General features: G+C 39.9%; 1 protein-coding gene across 1 annotated transcript in view; it reads right to left on the reverse strand.

The window, feature by feature from the left end:
* Positions 1-22,270, reverse strand: part of DDX1 (DEAD-box helicase 1) — a 34,684-nt gene that overhangs the window by 8,263 nt on the left and 4,151 nt on the right. Inside the window, exons 4-18 of the mRNA XM_047782614.1 lie at positions 21,815-21,844; positions 20,595-20,691; positions 18,461-18,508; positions 16,785-16,868; positions 16,463-16,546; positions 15,773-15,849; positions 14,898-14,970; positions 13,076-13,152; positions 12,849-12,963; positions 12,060-12,198; positions 7,864-7,924; positions 4,988-5,086; positions 3,561-3,650; positions 2,723-2,911; positions 1,769-1,820 (exon numbers count right to left, since the gene is read on the reverse strand). Of these exons, the coding sequence (XP_047638570.1) occupies positions 1,769-1,820; positions 2,723-2,911; positions 3,561-3,650; positions 4,988-5,086; positions 7,864-7,924; positions 12,060-12,198; positions 12,849-12,963; positions 13,076-13,152; positions 14,898-14,970; positions 15,773-15,849; positions 16,463-16,546; positions 16,785-16,868; positions 18,461-18,508; positions 20,595-20,691; positions 21,815-21,844 (1,315 nt within the window). The remainder of the gene's footprint in view (positions 1-1,768; positions 1,821-2,722; positions 2,912-3,560; positions 3,651-4,987; positions 5,087-7,863; positions 7,925-12,059; positions 12,199-12,848; positions 12,964-13,075; positions 13,153-14,897; positions 14,971-15,772; positions 15,850-16,462; positions 16,547-16,784; positions 16,869-18,460; positions 18,509-20,594; positions 20,692-21,814; positions 21,845-22,270) is intronic.

Here is a 22,270-nt window from a genome sequence, read left to right on the forward strand (position 1 = left end):
AAATACAAAGACAGGGTGAAATGGTGAGATGATCCATTTGCTCAGTTACTTCTGTCTCCCTTAATGTTTTTTATGTCAGTTTATGATACCAGAAGAGCTACAACCATACCTCTTACAAGGGAAAATGCACATGTACACACACATATAAACAGACACACATAACCACAAAACCATCTTAACACTCATTAAAAACTAATCATATTTTACCTTGCATTAACTTCTCCAAATGCTCAAAAAATGTTTACTCAACTACTTTAACTCCTTTAAAAAAATAATCAATGCACTTTCTACATCAATCTAAATACTGGAAAGTCCATACTTCACTCTATGAAATAAAAGAGTTTATCATCAGACCTAGTTCATGACTTTGAGTCGCCATCCTTCAGATGTCTGGTTTTGATGCGAAGCTAGTTTATAGTTTCTCAACTATCTAAGGCAACATTTTAATTCTGTAACCCAACCTTCCTAAGGTCTCTCTGGTCATCCCTGTCAAAACCAAGCGAAACTTTTACAAGGATTATATTTTGAAGCAGATATTTATTTTGTAAAATACATCCCCAAGAGGATAATACATTATTTTGACTATCGGGGTCAGCACCTCTCCAACAGTAACACTAGTTGAGTAGATACCTTATAAATTTGGAGCTACACATAAAAACTGACTTTAATGAACTCTGGTCAAAATTCAGATAATTCACCTTTCAGATACTTGTTAAAATTCCACCACTGAATCCAATCATGAATAAAATGCAATGACTCTTGGGAGACATGTATCAGACACATGGCCTGACAGGCTTCCAATCTCATCCAGCTTCTCTAGCACTACCCTTCTATCACCATGTATCTTCATATATCTTGGAAGTATTATATACATGACACAAACCACCTCAATTCTGCACAGAAGTGCTTTCACTTAATCAAGATTTAATGTTAGGCTTCTAAAAAATGGATATGGAGGGAGTTTCCATTACAGCCCAGCAGTAATGAACCTGGCTAGTATCCATGAGGATGTCGGTTCAGGCCCTGGCCCCGCTCAGGGGGTTAAGGGTCTGGCATTGCTGTGAGCTGCAGTGGAGGTCACAGACGCAGCTTGGATCTGGCGTTGCTGTGGCTGTGTAGGTTGGCAGCTGCAGCTCTGATTCGACCCCTAACCTAGGAACTTCCATATTCCATGGGTGTGCCCCCCCCCCCACCCTCCCCAAAATGGATACGGAGTTTCAGTGTGGAAAGATGAAAAAGTTCCAGAGATAGATGATGGTGATAGCTGTACAGCAGGAATATACCTAATGCCAATGGACTGTAATGTGCTCGAAAATGGTTAAAACGGTAAATTTAATGTTATGCCCATTTTACTGCACACAAGAAGAATCAGTAAACTATTTCAAGATCATTTCTGCATCTTTCACAAAGTTGTAACTAAAGGTATTTTCTTTTGTTACTCAATTCCCAGATATGAAGAATCTATGGACATTGTTCTTGGAATTCAGGGCCAACAAATAATCGGTCACCAGAGATGCTGATTTCCTGGAAAAAGTGAGAATTCTATAATCCAAAACTGTGATTTAGATGTCAGGAAACTAGTATCTTAAAGTTAGTACTTAATATTCCTCTAAGCTGACAGCTATCAGCTTTTCCACCATTTCTTTTATATTTTTGTTTCATTTATTTTCAGATTTCCTGTTTCTTCATGAGTAGACAGGGCATAAATTCAAAAAAGCCAACTTGTTTTCAAAATCCTCAACACATTTTAGTGATTCTTTTAACTTACCTGGACTGTTAGCACCAGGTCTTGTGTTATCTTTTGCATGTACTTCATCAGTCTGTCAAAAGGAAAGGATGAAAAAGAGGCGAGGAGGGTTAAGTAATGACTCAAGATGGGCATCTTTTTTATTTTTCATGTGGTAGTTTCCAGGCCAGGGATCAAACCTGCGCCAACGCAAGCCACTAAAGTGACAAAACTGGATCCTTAACCCACTGAGCCACAAGGGAGCTCCTGGGCATCTTTTTTAGAAAGGGGTAATTGTATCTAACTTTAGGCTGCACTTCATACATACGTCTTTATAATCTATAAGCAAAAGCATTCTTCAGATTCAGAAAAACCCTTTATTAACTATAGGCCTAAGGCTAATAAATTTTAAATATAATAATAAAAATGCAGGAAGTTCTCTTGTGGTGCAGCAGGTTAAGGATCCCACATTGTCACTGTAGCAACTTGGGTCACTGCTGTGGCTCGGGTTCGATCCCTGGCCCAGGAACTTCCACATGCCGTGCGCATAGCCAAAAAACATACAAAGGCAGTTTTTAGAATAGTGTGTATTTACAATAAACACAGACTTATTATACAAAGGTAAATCTAACAACAGTGAAAAAATGAGAAGATGGACGCATGAAATTGATCTTTAGGAAAATAATGAATGTTAAGAAAACTCTAAAATACACTAAAAATGGAAATCACTGTTATCAGAAATTAGACCTATACATATAGGAAATCCTATTTATTTGTAAACATTCTATCAAGGGAAATGGTCACAAAAGTAACTTGAGAGAGAAGGAAAAGTAAAACATGAGCCCATCACTTATTCCATACCTTAGAGACCTCGATTTTTGTGCCAGACTTCTCTTTCTTAAGGGCACTCTATTTGGTTGTCTTGAGTCACGAAGAGTCAAGGTTAAGCTAGCTTCGCGACACTTTACTCAAATGCTGACGTTACAAAGCACTTACTCTAATGTGGTTTTTCCCAAGCCGTTCCCAGAGCCTGTCAGTTTTGGGATTCACTGGGACAACAACGTGATGTACGGTGTCTGGAACGGAATCCTCTCCTTTTAAATCAACCCAGGTGGGAAAATGCATTATCTTCTCAGACAATTTCTTCACATCAAAAGAATGCAAAGTGGCTGAGCAGACAATTACCTAAGGAGAGAAAACTGAAACTTAGATAAACTTTTATAACAATAATAACTGTACCTTATGAATACAGGTATGGGGCACAAAGTATGCTAAGCCTGGACTCTGAAGATAAGTTCAATACCTGACTCTGTAGCAACAACTAGTGGTGTGACTTTGGGCAGGTCAATCTCTCTGAGCTTCAGTCCCCTCACTGTCCCAGAAATCATGTCATCTATTTCTCAGGGCCCTACAAAAACTAAGTTAGGATGAAGAAGTTTTTAAAAACCTGAAGTCATAAGTTACTATTTATCCCTTTCGCTTAAAAGCCTCTACCTCTCAATTCTTCCTAAGAAAACAGAATGAGAAAGAATAATATTTTAAGAAATAATTACGAAAGAAATGAGTATTTTTCAACAGCTCAGGACATTTTTCCTTCGAAGAAGCAGTACTCAGAGCCTAGACTATAAACCCTAAATGCTCTATAGGAAAAAAAACAAAACAAAACAAAACCTGTAAGTCTACAAGTCTTCTGTAACACCTAAGTAATTTCCTCAAATTCTCTTCACCTCAATCATAAGGTAAAGCAAAATGTGAACATAAAACCTAAAAAAGTTAAGCATTAACACATAACAACTGTCTACACGTATTTTAAGATGCATTAGTTATTTTATACCTGAAGTCTTTTGCCATCAGAGGTAATCTGAGGAATCTGGTTGTGAATCCTATTTATAAAATCAGAGTAACCTTGAGAAAGAAGCCCGTCCTGCAGGAGAAGCAAACAAAAGCATGTTTTTAAATCCACATCTAAATCTTTCTTCTCTAAATTAAAATATAAGTTATGGAAATTGGAGGTCCCGTCTTGGCGCAGTGGTTAACAAATCCGACTAGGAACCATGAGGTTGCGGGTTCGATCCCTGGCTTTGCTCAGTGGGTTGAGGATCTGGCGTTGCGTGAGCTGTGGTGTGGGTCACAGACACAGCTCGGATCTGGTGTTGCTGTGGCTCTGGTGTAGGCCGGCAGCTACAGCTCCGATTGGACCCCTGGCCTGGGAACCGCCATATGCTGTGGGAGCAGCCCTAGAAAAGGCAAAAAGACCAAAAAAAAAAAAGATATGGAAACTAATTCATATACATACTTACCTCCTTATTTTCCAAATAATTATTTTCTACTGGATATTCAAAGACAAGTTATAAATTTGTTTTTTTGTTTGTTTGTTTTGTCTTTTTTCTTTTTAGGGCCACACCGGCAATATATGGAGGTTCCCAGGCCAGGGGTCGAATTAGAGCTGCAGCTGCCAGCCTACACCAGAGCCACAGCAACGCCAGATCGGAGCCATGTCTGCGACCTACCCCACAGCTCATGGCAACACCTGATCCTTAACCCACTGAGCAAGGCCAGGGATCGAACCCGCAACCTCATGGTTCCTAGTCAGATTCGTTTGCACTGCACCATGACGGGAACTCCTATAAATTTCATGTGACTATAATACAAAAAAGCTGACAATAAATAACCAAACCATAGTCTGGTATTTTCTAAAATCAGTGTAAGAGTTAACAGCTCCTATGACATCTCCTTCAGACTATGGCTTTAATAGGAAAAAACAAAAACCTTCAGTGTTGAGAAACTACTTCATCTTGACAATAATCTGGAACTATGTCTCAAGAGCCTCAAACACATTAACATAATCTGTAATGTGTAAAAAAGTATATATGTACAAACAAAATAACTATTTGGAGTGAAAAATAAACCTATTTATGTACATATCTAATAATGGCAGTGATTAAATAAACCATGCAGTACGCAAATGAGACCATTAGACAGTCTTCACAAAGTATTTACAAATAATGGCATGAAATACTTATGTACCACATCCAAAAAAAAAAGTTTCCCAGATTCCACATAACTCATGACTGGAACTACATAAAATAGCCGTTACATAAATATAAGGCGTGAACAAAAACATATCAAACTGCTAAGTGTTTATCTCTAGGTATTGGGATCATGACTGAATTGCATTTTTTTCTTCATTATTTCACATATTTGATCTCCCAAAACATAAACAAACATCTTTTTTAAATGCATGAGTATATTTCAACATACAGCTTCATCCAGAACCAGGAATCTGACTTGGGATAAGTTCAGCTTTCCAGTTGACACCAAATCATCCAGTCTCCCCGGAGTGCCAACCACTATATCCACCTGAAAAATACCCAAAAAAGCACCGGGGGAAAACTGAGGAACTATTATAAGCACCTTAAAATAGCAACCAACAATAGTCTAGTAACTTACAATAACTTATAGTTACAGTAACTTATAATAAATAAAATACACAGACACAAACACCTTTCAGTCAAGTCCATGGTATAGTGATTAGGAACATGGGCTTTGAAGTGAGTTGTAAGATCTGGGGCAAATTACTTAATATTTGGTATACGCCCTCTTCCTAAACTGTAAAGTGGGAAGAAAACCATCACAAAGGCCTATTGTGAGAACCAAGTAAGAAAATGTACACAACCCATTTAGCATTTAGCAGGTCTGGCTCATTTCTAGAAAGCAGTCAATAAAGGTTAAGTACTTTTAAAATATGTATATGGATGTGTGTTGTGTGAGAGTACACATAAGGTTATATACAACATCATTCAATAAATCTGACAATTCAAAACTTCTACTCTTTTATCAAGAGGCATAAAAAAAAAATCACCTCTGGAGTTCCCATTGTGGTTCAGTAGTAATGAGTCCAACTAGTACCCATGAGGACGTGGGTTCGATCCCTGGCCCCTCAGTGGGGTAAGGATCTGATGTTGCCATGAGCTGTGGTGTAGGTCGCAGACGCAGCTCGGATCTGGTGTGGCTGTGGTGTAGGCCGGCAGCTGCAGCTCCATTTAGACCCCTAGTCTGGGAACTTTCATATGCTGCAGGTGCAGCTCTTAAAAAAAAAAAAAGAAAGAAAGAAAGAAAGAATAAAAAATCATTTCTATTCTTTTTCACTTGTTTTCTCCACTGTAGACTAAAAACATAACTGTCTCCTAATTTATCACTAGTCTCATTACTTCAGTATCTCCCCCCTTGAAAAATGAGAAAATGTGAATGGACTTTTAATTTGACCCTAAGAAGGCATTTATACATCCATGAAAAGACATTTCTGAAGTTACTGTTTGAACTACATTGATAACTACAAGCAAGTCTCAGTTCAATCTTGAAAATACGAAGATAAAACCCATTCAATGTATTAAGAATCTAATCTACTATGTGCCAAGCACTGTAACAGGTGCTGTACACAGCAATAAATGAAATACTAGTCTGGTTCTAAGTGCAATTATCTCTTTACCAAAGGATGCTAAACCACCATGTAAGTTTCCTCCCTCCTCAATTTCAGTAGGTAGGGTCAGTAGGTAGAGACCAGGCACCAGGTCTCTCAGGTTTAAAAAAAAAAAAGTTAGGTATATTAGAAAAACCTGAGAGAAATATTTACATGACTTGGATAGTAGTGCCAACCACTTATTCAGATCTAAGTGCTACATGTTGCATAACTGCACAACTTTAAAAGATTAAAAAACTAAAGAGTTATATGTCTGACTCCCAAAGCTGATTTCTGCCCCCAGCATAAGACACAACACAGGGCTAAGGCTGAGCCAGAGGGTAATGGGAGATAAAAGAATATTGGAAAGATGGTAAGAAGAGCAGAAAGAATACATTAGCTCCCCTAAGTAGAACAGAATTGACTCCTGCCAAGAAATCTACGGAAAATAAATTTGGGTTTGAGGAATCAAGATGGGGAATGAACCTGTCCTATAATCACTAAAATAAAACACATCAGACAGCATGCTACTATCTTAGAACAATGTTAAGTACAGTTATATGATTCCTCACTCTGAATATGCCACATCAGGTCAAATCTAAACCATTCAGCATGAAATTTCAATGGATGGGGGCACCAATGGAACTCAAGGGAGAACATATTTGCTCACCATGTCTCAACATTAGGTGGTTCAAATTAAAGGATAAAATGTTTAGGGAAGGGAATGGAAGAGAAATTTTTAAAGGAGAAAGTTACTTCCTACATACAAAATATTTTATGAAATTCTGCCTATATCTGAATTGACCAGCAACTAATAGTTTCCCAAATTTCTTCTCCAGACATGAAGATCAGTGTCCTAGCTTCGTCTTTTAAAACTGCACACCCCCCCTTTTTTTTTTTTGTCTTTTTGCCTTCTCTAAGGCCGCTCCCTCGGCATATGAAGGTTCCCAGGTTAGGGGTCCAAATGAACATGTACATGCAAAAGAATGAAGTTCAACAACTTCTTCAGGCCACACACAAAAATTAACGGTGTAGGTCGGCCGACACCAGAGCCACAGCAACGCGGGATCTGAGCCAGTCCGCAACCTACACCACAGCTCACGGCAACGCCGGGTCGTTAACCCACTGAGCAAGGCCAGGGACCGGACCCGCAACCTCATGGTTCCCAGTCGGATTCGTTAACCACTGTGCCACGACGGGAACTCCCAAAACAGTGCACCCTTTAGGACTTCCTCTTACACAAAACTGAACTCCTCTCCCTCCTACTAGAATTACTGCCTTACCATCCTTCGGCCTTCCCAAGGATCACTGCCAAAACATCCACCTTCTCTGCAGTCCACCTTACCTCCGTTTCTACTCAGCTCCAGTTTCTTCTTTTTCAATTATCCCCAAAGTAATGACTCTCAAGCATGAAAATGGGAAAGAAATTCTCAGGTGCTCGGGGAAAAAAAATTTTTTTTCATGTATGTTGGAATTTTGTATGAGGGGCTTGGAAGAGACTGCCGTGCTACCTACTTTTGGGAAAAGGCAGAGTTGTAAGAGGTTTCTGAACAAATACACACTCTTTTGACCTTGTTCTAATTTCAGCCTCATTTGACTTTTCTTGAAACATAAGAGAACTACATCGCCAAAATGACAACATATAATGTTACTTTTTAAAAATTAAAGTACAACTTACCCCATTATCTAAAACAGAGAGCTGATCTCGTGCTGCAACACCTCCAATTATCAGAAGCTCCCTGAAATAAATACCAGAATAGTAATGTAGAAAAAAATTCAAGCTTGCTGTATTATTTGTTTCCAATTTGGGGGAGGTGATATTAAAATCGAGTAAGTGAGAAAGAATCTATAACAAAAGTCTGGAGAAAGCAGGAAACAAGGCACTTCATTTCCAGTAGCTAATATATAAAACGTTAATACAGGGTAATGTAACTGAGGAGAACATGAAAGCTGGAACCCAGAAAACATCATTCCTCTTCTCCATGTCTTTCTGTGTTGTGATAATCCCACATGCCCCAAAATGTGGTTTCAGTCTATCTTTACAGACACATGTGGTTGTATGTGTATAAAACACATACTCTGAAAGAATATATAAATGTCAATTTTAAAAAGCTGCCTCCAGGTAGAAAAACTAGAAACTGGGCAGTGAGGTGAAAGGAGACTTAGCTGTCACAGAATATCCTTTCGCAATGTTTGAATTTTATTCATTCCAAATACTTCCAAAAACATGTGTATACTAGAAAAGATTGCCTTATGCCAAGACAATTCAATAGGAGGAAAGACGAGTCTTTTCAACAAATGGCTGTAGAACAAATGAACATGTACATGCAAAAGAATGAAGTTCAACAACTTCTTCAGGCCACACACAAAAATTAACGCAAAATGAATCACAGACCTAAATATAAGAGCTAAAGCTATAAGACTCTTAGAAGAAAACATAAGGGTAAATTTTCATGATCTCAATTTAGGCAATGTCCCTTACAGTACCAAAAAAACCCAAAACAAAGGCAACAAATGAAAAAATAAACTGGATTTCATCAAAATTAAAAACTTTTGTACTTCGAAGGATACTACCGGGAAACTGAAAAAGCCCACAGAATTACAAAGTATTTGCAAATCATATATCTAACCACAATATTACATATATGTCTCCTTCCTATCTATCTACCTACCTACCCATCTAAATCAGAATAAAGAACTCGTAAAACTCAACAACCCAACTGAAAAGTGGGCAAAGAATTTGAAAGGACACTATAGACGGCCGCAAAGCACACGAAAAGATGTTCAACATGATTAGCTACCAGGGAAATACAAACAAAACCACGATGAGACACCACTTCACACCCATCAGGAGGCCGTAACCGTAAAGACAGATACGAGGTGAGAACACGGAGAAACTGGAACCCTCCACACGTTACCACCAGGAACGTAAAAGAGTGCCGTCACTTTGAAAAACAGCTGCTGATTCCCGAAGATGACAAACAGGAAGCTACGACATGATCCAGCAATTCCGCTCCTGGGCATATATCCAGGAGGAATGGAAAGGGATGTCCACAAAAATCTGTACACTAACGTTCCTAGCACAGCAGGCAAAGTGGAAACAACCCAAGTGCCCACCAACAGATGAACGTATTAAGAGAAATGTGGTCTATGCACACAATGGAATACTTCCTGGCAATAAAAAGGAATTAAGTACTGATACATGGTATAATATTGATGAGCCTTAAAAACATTATGCGAAATGAGAGACGTCAGTCTCAAAAGAGCATCTATCCAACTGCATCTATATAAAATGCTCAAAATGGGCAATTCTACAGACAGAAAATAAATCAGTGGCTGGTTAGGGATGGGGCGGTTACAGGGAAACAGGAGGGACTGCATGCCCTTCTGAGGGCAATGAAAATGGTCTACAATTGGTTTTGGTGGCTGCACAATTCTGTGAACAGAATAAAAACTAAAACAACCTGTACACTTCATGTGAACTGTATCTTACCCACAGCCATTCACAAAAAAAGATCATCTCCTTTCAATAAACAGCAGATAAAGTTACTTCCTGGAGGAGCCAGGTGACTTTTAACCAGAAGTAGCTACCAAATATTTATATGACCAGCCATTTACTAATCTTATTCACAATTTGATCAGTCGTTTAAAAAATACCAGAAAATGCTAAGAAAACGGATGATGTTAACATCAAGTCCCATAAATCCTACAACTGATTAAAAACTGGCTTCATGGTTGCCTACTGTCACCTTAGGCAATTTAAATAAGAAAAAGAAAACCCTTTCTTTCTAGTGTGTGAATGTCTGTTACCCTGACATAGTCCCGAACCACCTACCACTCCAGAGTCACTATGTATCCTAAATCCAGTAACACCAGACACCAGACTGCCTACTTAAGAATCACCTGGAAGAGCTGCCATTCTTCCTTAAAAACAAGCAAAGGAATCCTGGAAAATCTGATTCAATATATCCAAAGGAAGGACCAAGAAATCTGTGTTTTTAAATAAGGTCCTTAAGTTCCCAGGTTTGGTAACTATGGCCCCTAACTAAGTCTTTCAATATTTTTTTTTTACAAATCTTTGTTCTTATCCACCTTCCTAATCAGATAAATTAATCCCTATAAATTTAGCAGAAGAAAAAGACACCTAACGATCTATGCTTGTGTGCAAAGCACGGCAGGGTTGAGGAATTTAAAAGACCAGCCTCTGCCCTGAGGAGTGTAAACCTGAGCTGGGAGGAGTAAGCTGTGCATATTTACAACAAGGAGCACTAACTCCCACAGGACGGTAACGTGCAAGGAGGAAGGACTGGGCTGGTGCAGATATGTTAGGCTCACAAAAAGACCAGGGCCTGAAGGGGGTCCTCAAAGGAGGAAAGGGCTCATTTGTACTGAAGACCAAAATGAGAAATACACAACTTTACCACTTTTAATCAACAGATTTTACCGTCCATCTTCCCTTCAAGTCTTTGTCCAGATGCACGTTAATCTTTACACATAATTAGGGCATAAAAACCAGTTCATATTAGTGTTTTACATTCTTCCAAACGCTTTTTTTTTTTTTCAGTGCTGCACCCAGGGCATATGAAAGTCCCCAGGCTAGGGGTCTGATCAGAGCTGCCAGCCGCCAGCCTACACCACAGCCACAGCAACGCCACATCCGAGCCGCATCTGTGATATATAGCACAGTTCACAGCAACGCTGGATCCTTAACCCACTGGGCAAGGCCAGGGATCGAACCTGCATCCTCATGGGTACTAGTCGGGTTCCTAAGTTGCTGAGCCACCACAGGATCTCCCCCAAAACACTCTCTTAAGTAGAGTCCCAAGTCTCTTAAACCAAGCAGGTGCTCTGGTTACGTACCCTGGTGATGACTTTCCTGTCATAACCCCAAGGCCTCACATCAAACTACTGCCCTGTTTCTCCTCCCTCCACTCTCCCCACATTCCCACACATAACTCCATGAAAGCAAAGACAAACTCTCGTTGTTATATCCTGATCCCTAGCCTAAGTATTCAGAGAGTTACTGAAACAGTGAAATGCATCAATCCTCAAAATAAAATTAGGAATAAGTTCACATAAAAAGTTTTACTAAGTATAAATTTACCCCTGAATAAGTTTAACTTAGAAGATCAATATTAAAAACAGAGGTCTATGTGACAGCAATAATTCAGTTTCTGAAGTTAGTGGTTGTGGCTGCACAACCTCACTGATCACAGTAAAAACCCCTGAATTATACACTTTACATGGTGACTTTTATGGAGCATGAATTATATTTCAATAAGAAAAGGCAATTAAAAGCAAAATTAATAAAAATTCAGTGGCAAATCAACTGACAGAGCAGTTTACCTGTATGGTATGGCTTTCCTCAAATGAAAAGGGACTTTGCTACTGAGCAAGAAGCTCCCCAAGTTGACTAGACTTATGGCAGACAGAGCCCCAGCACTAGACCGACCAGTCTGCACGCCGACGGGGAAGAAGGTCACCACTGTGAGAGGCTCGAATGAACCTCACCAAGTTTACTAACACGCTGGGAACAGAGTGACATACGTTGTCTGTGCAAATGAAGCAATGATGCCAACAATGAATGAAATGGCCCCTTTAAAAAGTTAATTCTTACTCTGACACTGGTTTCCAAACCATGACTCTTCAAGTAAGACAAAAAAAAAAAATCTCGATTTACTTTTTTTTATTCAAACTTTTCTCACTTAAACGAGTTTTATATAGAAACTAAATGCTCTGAAATACCCAAGTTAAATATGTTCACACACTCATACACGGCCTATGTACACACACCTCATTTCTTCCTACCTTAGTCCTCTCTGAAACACCTCAGACACAAGACAATAGGCATTTAAGCACAAAAGGAAGCTTTACCTTAATTTAGGATTATCAATGTATTTCTTAAACTGCTTGATGTTATTCAAAGTTTGCTCAGCCAACTCTCGGGAAGGTTCCACGATGAGAGCTTTCGGAGCATTGGGGAGAAACTTGGTCTGAGCCACCTGCGCGTTACCTTAAGAGAATAAAAAAGATGGGAATATATTCAGGTCCTACCTCAGAAGACCTGAATATACTCACTTGTAAACCATGAGTGCAAATCTTCCAAGATCAAGAATGCAAATAACAGCTGTCAAAGGGTTCAGGAGATAGACCAAAGCTAAGGTTCCGAAAATGCACTAAGGCCTTCTTTAAACCTATTTGTAGTAACTGCAATTGGTTTTATGCTTTGTGATCAATTAAACAAGCTGTGAAGTGCACTGACTTTATCTAACAGAGCAGCAGGATAACGAGTGTGAGCTTCGAGGTGTGAATTCAGTTCTACCCTTTGTCCTGAGACCTCGAGTCCCTACTCCTCAGGTTGCCTTACGGGGTTGTTGTGAAGAGTAAACAATGCAACTAAAGCACTTAACACCGCGCCACGGCGCTTAATGAGCACACAATTTCTACAGAGTAGATACCAGCAGCACTATGTACTTAAACTGAAGCCAAACACTTGGAGTTTTATGCATTAGGTCTGTGAAACTGAATTTTACCGATGTGTTAAATAAAGATGTGCAACTGACCCAGCAGGGCGAGCACGTGTAACTCACCAGCAGAAGCCTTACTTACTGGAGGGTCCCTAATACCCCATCCCTGAGGTCCTCGCCCTCTCCGGTGCCATACCTGAGTGCTGTGACTTGACAACGAAGCTATCCGATGCCTTGGAAAGGGCAACAAAACCGTCTTTTGGTGGAAACTTAAATTCTTCTTCCCCGAAGTTAAATTTTAGTTCAGCATTCTGGCATTGAATAAAGGAGAAAATGAAATTTCTTAACCTGCGAACCAACTAACCAATGTGAAATAATGAAGATTAAAGTAGCTTCTAATCACAGAAAAATTTTTCTGATTACCTTCAAAACACAAGCAGGAAAGAGGGCTTGGTTCTTCATATGTGGTGGTATTTCAAATGCCAGACCAAGGTCTTTCCCTTTAAAAAAGAGAGAGAGAGACAGAAATTGAAATCACCAGAAAAGAACTTCCACACGCTCATGCCATCAAATCTACCAGCCCACCTGCACGCCTGCTGTCCCTATGAACATGAATTAACTGTGCTGCCTGATACCGACCTCTTCACTTTTTTACTTTATTCCTAAAACTATCCCTTCTCCTCCTCTACAACTTTTTTTTTTGGCCACACTACAGCATGCAGTGACAATGCCAAAGTCTTTAATGGCTAAGCCACCAGGGAACTCCAAGTTTTAATTATCCTCTTCCTACTGGATTGCTTTCAGCAGACACTTGAACTAGATATTCCATAGCAAACACACTAGAATAGCTCCCATAGTAACACAGACAAACATTCTTGAACACACAACTCCTCATTTATCTTTTATTTTCTCCTCTTTTCTGTAGTAAAAACTCCCCGATTTCCATTTTTACTGTATCCACTTCATTTCATTCCATCCTCTGTTGAACTGAGTACCAGTGAGGCTCCCCCTAATCGCCCTTCATTCCACCACAACAGCTCTTTGTCAAGCTCAGTAACGAATGACCTCCACTTGCCAAACCCAGGAGTTAGCTCTCACTTCTCCTTCTACACTAGACCCACCAGCAGCACTGGGCACAACCTGACTGGTCCATCCTCCTTCAAATGCTTTCCTCGCCTGGCCTGCAGGACCTCAATCTCTTTTGGCTTTCCTCCTCCTGGCTTTCCTCCTCATTCGCCTCTGCTGGATTCTCCTCAATTTGCTACCTTCTAACCACAAGAATACCCCAGGCCCCAGGTCTCTACACTCCATTATCTACTCTCATTCCTAGGTGACCACACTCAGTCCTATGACTTTAAGCATCATCCATGGCCCAATGACTCCCACAGGTGTCTCTCCAATTCTGATGACTCCTCTCAATGCCTGACTTGTACATTTACCTTACTTGATTTCATCGCTTAGATGTCTTTACGTGTCTCAAACTTAACTTACCCCAACAGAACGCCTAGCATCCTACTGGCCCCTTAACTGCTGTTACCACCCACCCACCTGCTAGTCTGTTTTCCTCAAAGCAGCCATGATGATAGCAAGATTCAACTAAAGACGATGATGATTCTCTACTCAAACCGCAATGGCTTCCGATCTCACTCAAAATAAAAAGTCTGTATCACGGCCTAGCAGGCCCTACATGGCCGGGCTCTGTCATGGCCTAGCAGGCCCTACATGGCTGGTCTCACCGTCTCACTGATCTAGGATGCTAACACCCTCCCCTGCTGCTCACTGGGCTCCAGACCCATTGGGCTCCTCACTGTTCAAATAAATCCCCAAACATACTTTCATTTCAGGGCCTTTGCAATCAGTGGGCCCCCCAGCCTGAAATACTCTTCCAAGATACCTGCATGGCCCACCACCCAACTCTACCAGACTTCTACTCAAAGGCCACCTTATCAGAAAAGCCTTCTCTGACCACCCCAGACTGCTCTCTCTCGCCATCTCCTCACCCAGATTTAGATGTTTCCTACCTAACATAATATGGTATTTGTCTATCTCTGCCCACCTAAAGATAAACCAGCACCTACCAGCCTGCCTGGCACACAGCAAAACACTCAATAAGTATTTGTTCAAAAGAAAGGCAGGGAGGAAGGGAAAGAAGATATAAGACAGCGAGGGAATTAAAAAAAAAAAAAACCCACAAATACTGGATATCATATATATTCTCTAACAAAATAAGCCATAGAATGCTTACCATTTTTGGAGAATTTCACATGGCCTTTATCTATATCTAGGTAACATCCAATGGTATCATGCATAGTGAATTCCTAAAAAACCAAAAAGTCAAGTGCTGTTAATAAAAAGCAAAATTATAAATAAGGTTAAAAGTTCAAATACAGACGTTCCCGTTGTGGCGCAGCAGAAACGAATCTGACCAGTATCCACGAGGATGTGGGGTCCATCCCTGGCCTCACTCAGTGGGTCGGGGATCTGGCGTTGTTGTGAGCTCACAGCTTGGATCCCGTGTTGCTGTGGCTGTGGCACAGGCCAATAGCTATAGCTCCCCTTCAATCCTTAGCCTGGGAACCTCCATATGCCATAGGTGTGGCCCTAAAAAGCAAAACAAAACTAAAAAAAAGTTCAAATATAACTGTGAAGTATGCATTAGTGCTTCAAAATAATTACTTAAAATTCTAAGGTAGAAGTTAAAGAAGCGTACTATAGCATGTCATGTGTAATAGCAGAAGCATCAAAGAAGCTTTTTTAGAATCAACATGACATTAAGGCTCATCCACATTACTATAAACTACCAGAACAAATGTATTTAGATTCAACATGATTAAAAATAAGGAAGGAGAACAGAAGTATTAAAGTTGAAACCAAAATCAAAATGGGGAGAAAACCGAAAACAAAGTAATATACTTTGGACGGGCTAATAAACGGCATCAATGAAAAACATTTTTTTCATACTGTTAATTCCTTCACTGAAGTCAAATCTGAACTTCTCACAGAAAACATTCACCAAATTCCCTTGAATTTGAGAATTTTTATACCCTCAGCTATGTCATGACTAATTAAGTAAGCAAGAAAATTTATTAACGCTATGATTAAATACTTAATACAACTCACCTCTCCATAATTATCAAATTGTTTATTGTGGGACTTCTTTCCTGTTCCACCAAAGCCAAATCCAAACTTGTCAGTACCTAGATTTAAAAAGCATTTACAGAGGTGTTAAAAGTAACTATAAAGTTCAAAGCACCGTAAGTTTACAAGTTGAAGATAACTCGCACCTCTGCAGCACCATGTGGTACATATTCATGCATATACTATACTCACTAACTTGACTCATAGTATTCTTTTTGTCATTTTTAGGGCTGCACTCGTGACATACAGAGGTCCCCAGGCTAGAGGTCCAATTGGAGCTGCAGCTGCTGGCCTACACCACAGCCACAGCAACGCAGGATCCTAGCTGCATCTGCCACCTACACCACAGCTCACAGCAATGCTGGATCCTTAACCCGCTGAGCGAGGCCAGAGACAGAACCTGTGTCCTCATGTACACTAGTCAGATTCGTTTCCTCTGAGCCACGACAGGAACTCCCACTCATATTCTTAATTTTATTTCTCCTGATTTTATAATGTTGTCATACCTGTTTTTTGGTACTTCGAATCATTTTTGGAACAGGGAAGAGTATAGGTAAATATTATTCCCATATTTCTAAAATATAAACTTTGTATGGTTTTATTATCTTGCTCCCCACTAAAACAAAACCTTAAAACCCACAATTCAATTCAGTTTATTTTAGAAACACTTACCTAGGTCTAGGGAAGCCTGCATAGAAGACCAGCCAACCCTGCACAATCCTTGGTCGTGACAGGATACTTCATAGTAGTGTTTCCCTATGAGGGCAAAATACTGTGAGACTTACGTCAATTACACATACGAGGTTCGCTTACCACGGAGCCCCCTTCCCACTATTTCTGAATTACAACTTGTGTATTCCAAATGGAGAATGGTAGATCTTTTTACAGCATTAAAAAGCTTTTCACATCTTTGATTTAAAGTGATTAAAAGCAGGGGTCATGTATTAATACATTGCCTCAAAAGTTTATGCAGGTACAAATGACACTCAAATACCTTTCGTCAATCCTTTAGTAGCTCTACATCCATGCCACTCCTTTACTTCTCTGCTTTGACAACAAAGACCATCTGACCCAATTGCTGGATTTGAGAAAAACAAAGAAACCCATGTCAGTACGGATTATGGAAAGCATGCCTTCTGAAATGAGTATTATTCAGCCCCACTAATGATTCCTTTACTTGTTGGAATGTTCCAGAGACGGGGATTTGCTGATTCCTGCAGGAAGACAATAGCTTCCCCGCAGTAACTGTCCTCATTCTCCCCTGGAGGGTCATGGCCCCAGGTCTGGGACGAGCTTCTACACTGTTATCTGTTAACTAGGACAGGACTGCATGGCAACAATTCTAAAAAGGAATCTACACAGCACCTGACCTGACTCGCACTAACGCTGGCTGCATCACCAACACAGGTTTAGACAACCATCTCTGGAGTCCTTTAAAGACATGGAGATGAAGAATGATGCAGCACCTGCTCACCAATACTTGCTGTTCTTCACGCTGAGGGTCTGAGAGAATGCTAGGCTAAAAGGACAACAGAAACTGTCTCGGGCTGGTTCCCCAGGCCCTGGATCCAGAAACATAAAAGGAGAGCAGGAAGAGCCTGGATAAAAAAACATGTGGTTGTTATCACTCCTATCGGGACTAAAAGATGAAGTTCTACATTGTAGGTCACAGTCAGTGCTTAATGCGGCTTTTTGCTGTTCTGGTTCAGGCTTGCAAATCCCATTCGGCACGCACAACAAACTTTTTAAAAAAGCCCTTTATCAGACCTTTTCCTTCACTCACTATTTATTTAAAGTATAAATTCTTTTTCATACGGGTACATTCTGTCATGATCCCTCAGGCCCCTCTACCTTCTTCTGCATCCTGTTTTTTCCTCTCACTGACACCTGGAGAACATGCCACCAAGTCAACACTGGGGTTCTGATTTACTCTTCACCATGGCTAAATGACAGTCCTTGAATACACCCTAATCTTTGTTTACCATTCTAGCAGCATTTACTTGGATGGCACTGTTTCCATCACCGCAAGTAATGCCGCATCAGACGGCTCCGTATGTACATCCTTGCTTGCTGGTACTTTGATTCTTTGAGATTGACCTTCCATGAATATGTATTTTATATATATTAATAAGTAATGCCAAACTGCTGTCCAGAGAGGCAGTAGTTTAGAAGTCAGTTTTCATTCTTTTGGATTCCTGCCAGTCAGATGGGTATAAAATAACACTCACTGTAACTTTAATTTCCATTTCCTTATTACCTGTTAACTTGACCTCTGCATGTTTATTCCCATTTGGCTTTGCTTTTCTGTGAATTGCCTATTCGTATCCTTTGTCCATTTTTCTTACCAGTTGTTTATCTCTTTTTCTTACTGAAACAGGTAACACTTTATCTGCTACCAACACAACCATCCCTTACTAGTTTATAAGGATTCTTTTTCTTTTTAAGTTTTACTGAGGTATTGTTGATTTACAAGGTTGTGATGATTTCGGCTGTACCACAAAGTGATTCAGCTACACATATCTACATATTCATTCTCTCTCAGATTCTTTTCCCACATAGATTATCCCAGAATATTGTGTAGAGTTCTCTGTGCAGGATTATCTTTCATCAACACTGCACTGAAAACAAGTTTCTGAGCTGCAAATTAGCTACTAGTATCTATCCACTTACCAAAAGCAGATCCTCTATCGTATGGGTTCATTTGCCATTTGTTCAGCACTAAAGAAATTAAAATAAGAAAAGTTACAAATGTAATCAAAAACATTTTATAAAAGACAAGGCAAATGTGATACCTTAATTCTCCAGATTCAACGTGGTGTTGCACATTATTTGGAATGTATGATTAAAAGTGTTGCAGCTTTTACTGAAGGTAAAGCAGAAACTGAAAACTGAAACATGTCAAAAATAACAGTCACTGGCCCATCTAGAGCCAAAATCTTTGCTGTTCACTTGCTTCAGCTCCTTTTTATTAAATGGCACTGATCTTTGCCGTAGCTATGAGGGCACTGATAAAATGCAGTTCTGATGACTTCGATCATAATGAAGATAACTGACCAACACATCAGAATCTAATTATCACTTTATCATTATTAAAAGCAAGTCCTTTATCTTAAGCAATTCCAAAGTCAAGAAATATTTTCCTCTTCATTTTTATGGGATCAGCATTTTCCTTTTCTAAAACATTACAAGTCTGGATAGTCAAAGAATTGCAATCACTAAAGAGAACTCTATGTGTTTTCAAACTCAATTTCCATCCAGGGTAGAAATCTTTTCTGGATTATTTCTGGTCAAACGATATCTACCATCTGCCTAAATACTCTGAATGAGGGAGGAGTAACTTTCTCTTGAGCTTCTCTCTTCCGCTGTGGGCTCGATCTAGCTACAAGGAACTAGGTTAAAGAGAAATCTTCAACTCTCTTTCTAACTAGGCCTGGTCTTCGTTTCTAGATCAGTTATTCTCTCTCCAGATCCCTCCAATGATTTAGCAATTCTGCCATCTTCTCTTTTACCTGTTTCTCCATTTTTAAATACCTAGGTTCCTTATTCTTCACAGGATATGATTTTTGGAACCACAACCATTCTGGTTATCCTTCTAGGAAGGCATTCTTTTTTATCATCACCTCTCATAGATGACGGTTTATAGTTATTATGAGTTCTGGAACTATTTTTAAATAGGCTCACAATCTAACCAGTTCATATCCACTATCTGGTTGACAATCCACTTACAAATGAGTTCATTCTACAAACTACATAACACTGTTGCTTTCAAACTCCTGAGAAGAAGATGTGAATGTGCCCGGTTCACTCCACTTAAGCTTGCAATTTTGTCACAGTCCTGTTTTGTAACATGAAGCAAAAGTGACTTAAAATATAACAAAACCATAGATTACTCAAGAGAGACTGGAATTCAAAAACTGTTCAACAAAAGCAATGTAATTTAAGGATGAGAAAACTGATGTAAGATTGTTCATGGTACACATAGGACCAATCTTCACGGAGACAGGACTGTAAATAAGACACTGGCTTTAAAATGTACACTTTAGGAGTTCCCGTCGCGGCGCAGTGGTTAACGAATCCGACTAGGAACCATGAGGTTGTGGGTTCGATCCCTGCCCTTGCTCAGTGGGTTAACGATCCGGCATTGCTGTGAGCTGTGGTGTAGGTTGCAGACGCGGCTTATATCCCGCGTTGCTGTGGCTCTGGCGTAGGCCAGGGGCTACAGCTCCGATTCGATCCCTAGCCTGGGAACCTCCATATGCCGCGGGAGCGGCCCAAAGAAATAGCAAAAAGACACACAAAAATAAATAAATAAATAAAAATTTAAAAAAAAATAAAATGTACACTTTACATTTTAACTTCCTGGGCTCCTTTTCTCTTATCCTAACAGAAAAGGCAAGTCTCTTTCGCTGTGGGACGTAATTATTTCCCATCATCAGGGATTTTCACTCTATCAATTACTTGTAAAATCCTTCCTTAACGCCTTTATAAAACACTGTACCAATTTATTTTCACTATCATACACAAAACGTTACCAAGTTAAGCAAAACATTAAAATAACTAAATACGATTTCCAAAATGCCACTGTTTTCTCAGAGAGAGCTCTATTACTACGTTAGGAGGGACAATCTCTCAGCATTGAGGCTCCAAGTGACATTTAGCAGCCCCGGTTTCCCGGGCACCAAATGCCGATACCATCCCCCAGATGCTGACAATAAAAACACACACTCAAATGTCACATCTGTAAATACCAGGAATGAGAATTACTAATTTATACAAAAATAAATTATTAATATGTAAAAATTACCTGAAGCACCAGTTTTAATTGTCGTTTTTCCTTTTTTGCCTTCCTGTTGGTCTTTCAGAGTTTCATAAACTATCTGGATAACTGGAATACTGAAAGCCTATCAAAGAAACAATAATTCTCTATATTAGAATTCAGATACCAGTTTATTAATCAATATAAATTACAGTAATTTAAATAATTTCACATATTCCTGACTGCTGCTCCAATTTGCCCAAACCCAAAATACCAGTAAGGTAACAGGAGCTGACTGAATGAAGGAAGTAAGAACCAGCTGACAGCCCAAAACAATAAACAATAGGGACCTACAGAATGAGCCTAAACCAAAATATCATTCAGTCTGACAAACTGTTTCTCAAGTCCAGGGCAACAGGAGATCAACCTTTGTTGGAAACTTATTACTAGAGCCACTGCATTAAAACTCAGAAGTGGGTATAAATACTAAAGATACGGTAACTCTTTCTCCAAGACCAGTTTAAAATGATTCTTAAAACCATATTCTTGTAGCTCTTACTTCAGAATTAGCTAGCTCCAAAAAAATCGTTCCCAGTGGGAATCAATCAATTTCTTACATTTTTGGAAGGAGGTTATTTCATTAAATATTTCAAAGTAAAAAAACCACTGCCCAAAGTTGCTTTAAAAAAAAAATCAACTCAAGGGGAGTTCCCGTCGTCGTGGCTCAATGGTTGATGAATCCGACTAGGAACCAAGAGGTTGCGGGTTTGATCCCAGGCCTTGCTCATTGGTTTGAGAATCCAGCATTTATTGCCGTGAGCTGTGGTATAGGTCGAAGACACAGCTCAGATCTTGCGTTGCTGTGCCTCTGGCATAGGCCGGCAGCTACAGCTCCGATTGGACCCCTAGCCTGGGAACCTCCATATGCCGTGGGAGTGGCCCTAGAAAAGGCAAAATGACAAAAAAAAAAAAATCAACTCTTGGAGTGCCTGTTGTGGCTCAGCGCGTTAAGGACCTGATTTTGTCTCTATGAGGATGCAGGTTTGATCCCTGGGTTAAGGATCCGGCGTTGCTACAAGCTGCAGGATAGGTCACAGATGCGGCTCAGATCCAGTGTTGCTGTGGCGCAGGCCTCAGCCACAGCTCCAATTGGGACCTCTGGCCCAGGAACCTCTATATGCCACAACTGCAGCTGTATAAAAAAGAAAAAGAAAAAAGAAAAAAAATCAGCTCTTAAAAAAGGGAGTCAGTTTAAGTTCACTACTTACACCAGTTTTTCCACTTCCTGTTTCTGCAGCCTAAAAAAAAAAGTTCTGTTGTCAAATTAATGTGATACCATGTAGAAACCTTAAATTCATTCGCTAGCTTCATTTTCAATGTTTCCAGATCACTCAGATTTCCTTAGCCAACTCTAATGCCAATCTTGCCACGTCTCCTCCATTCCTTGAGGGAACCTGTTCTCCCTTTTCTTTTCCAATTGCTACCATTCAACTCTAAACCCTCATGATTCTAACTTAGACTGTTATAAAAGTAACCTAACAGTGTCTCATTGCTCAGAGATGTACTACAAGTTGCTACCAAATCAGTCTTCATAAAAGCACAATTCTAACCATGCAACATGTCCCTACGTAAACACCTCAACAAATACCCAAACCCTCTGACGTGACACTTGAGAAAGGGCTCCACTGATCTGACCCACTACGGACTTCCCATCTTAGCTCAAG

Source organism: Phacochoerus africanus, chromosome 5 (genome assembly GCF_016906955.1).
Source record: "Phacochoerus africanus isolate WHEZ1 chromosome 5, ROS_Pafr_v1, whole genome shotgun sequence".
Lineage (NCBI taxonomy): Eukaryota > Metazoa > Chordata > Mammalia > Artiodactyla > Suidae > Phacochoerus > Phacochoerus africanus.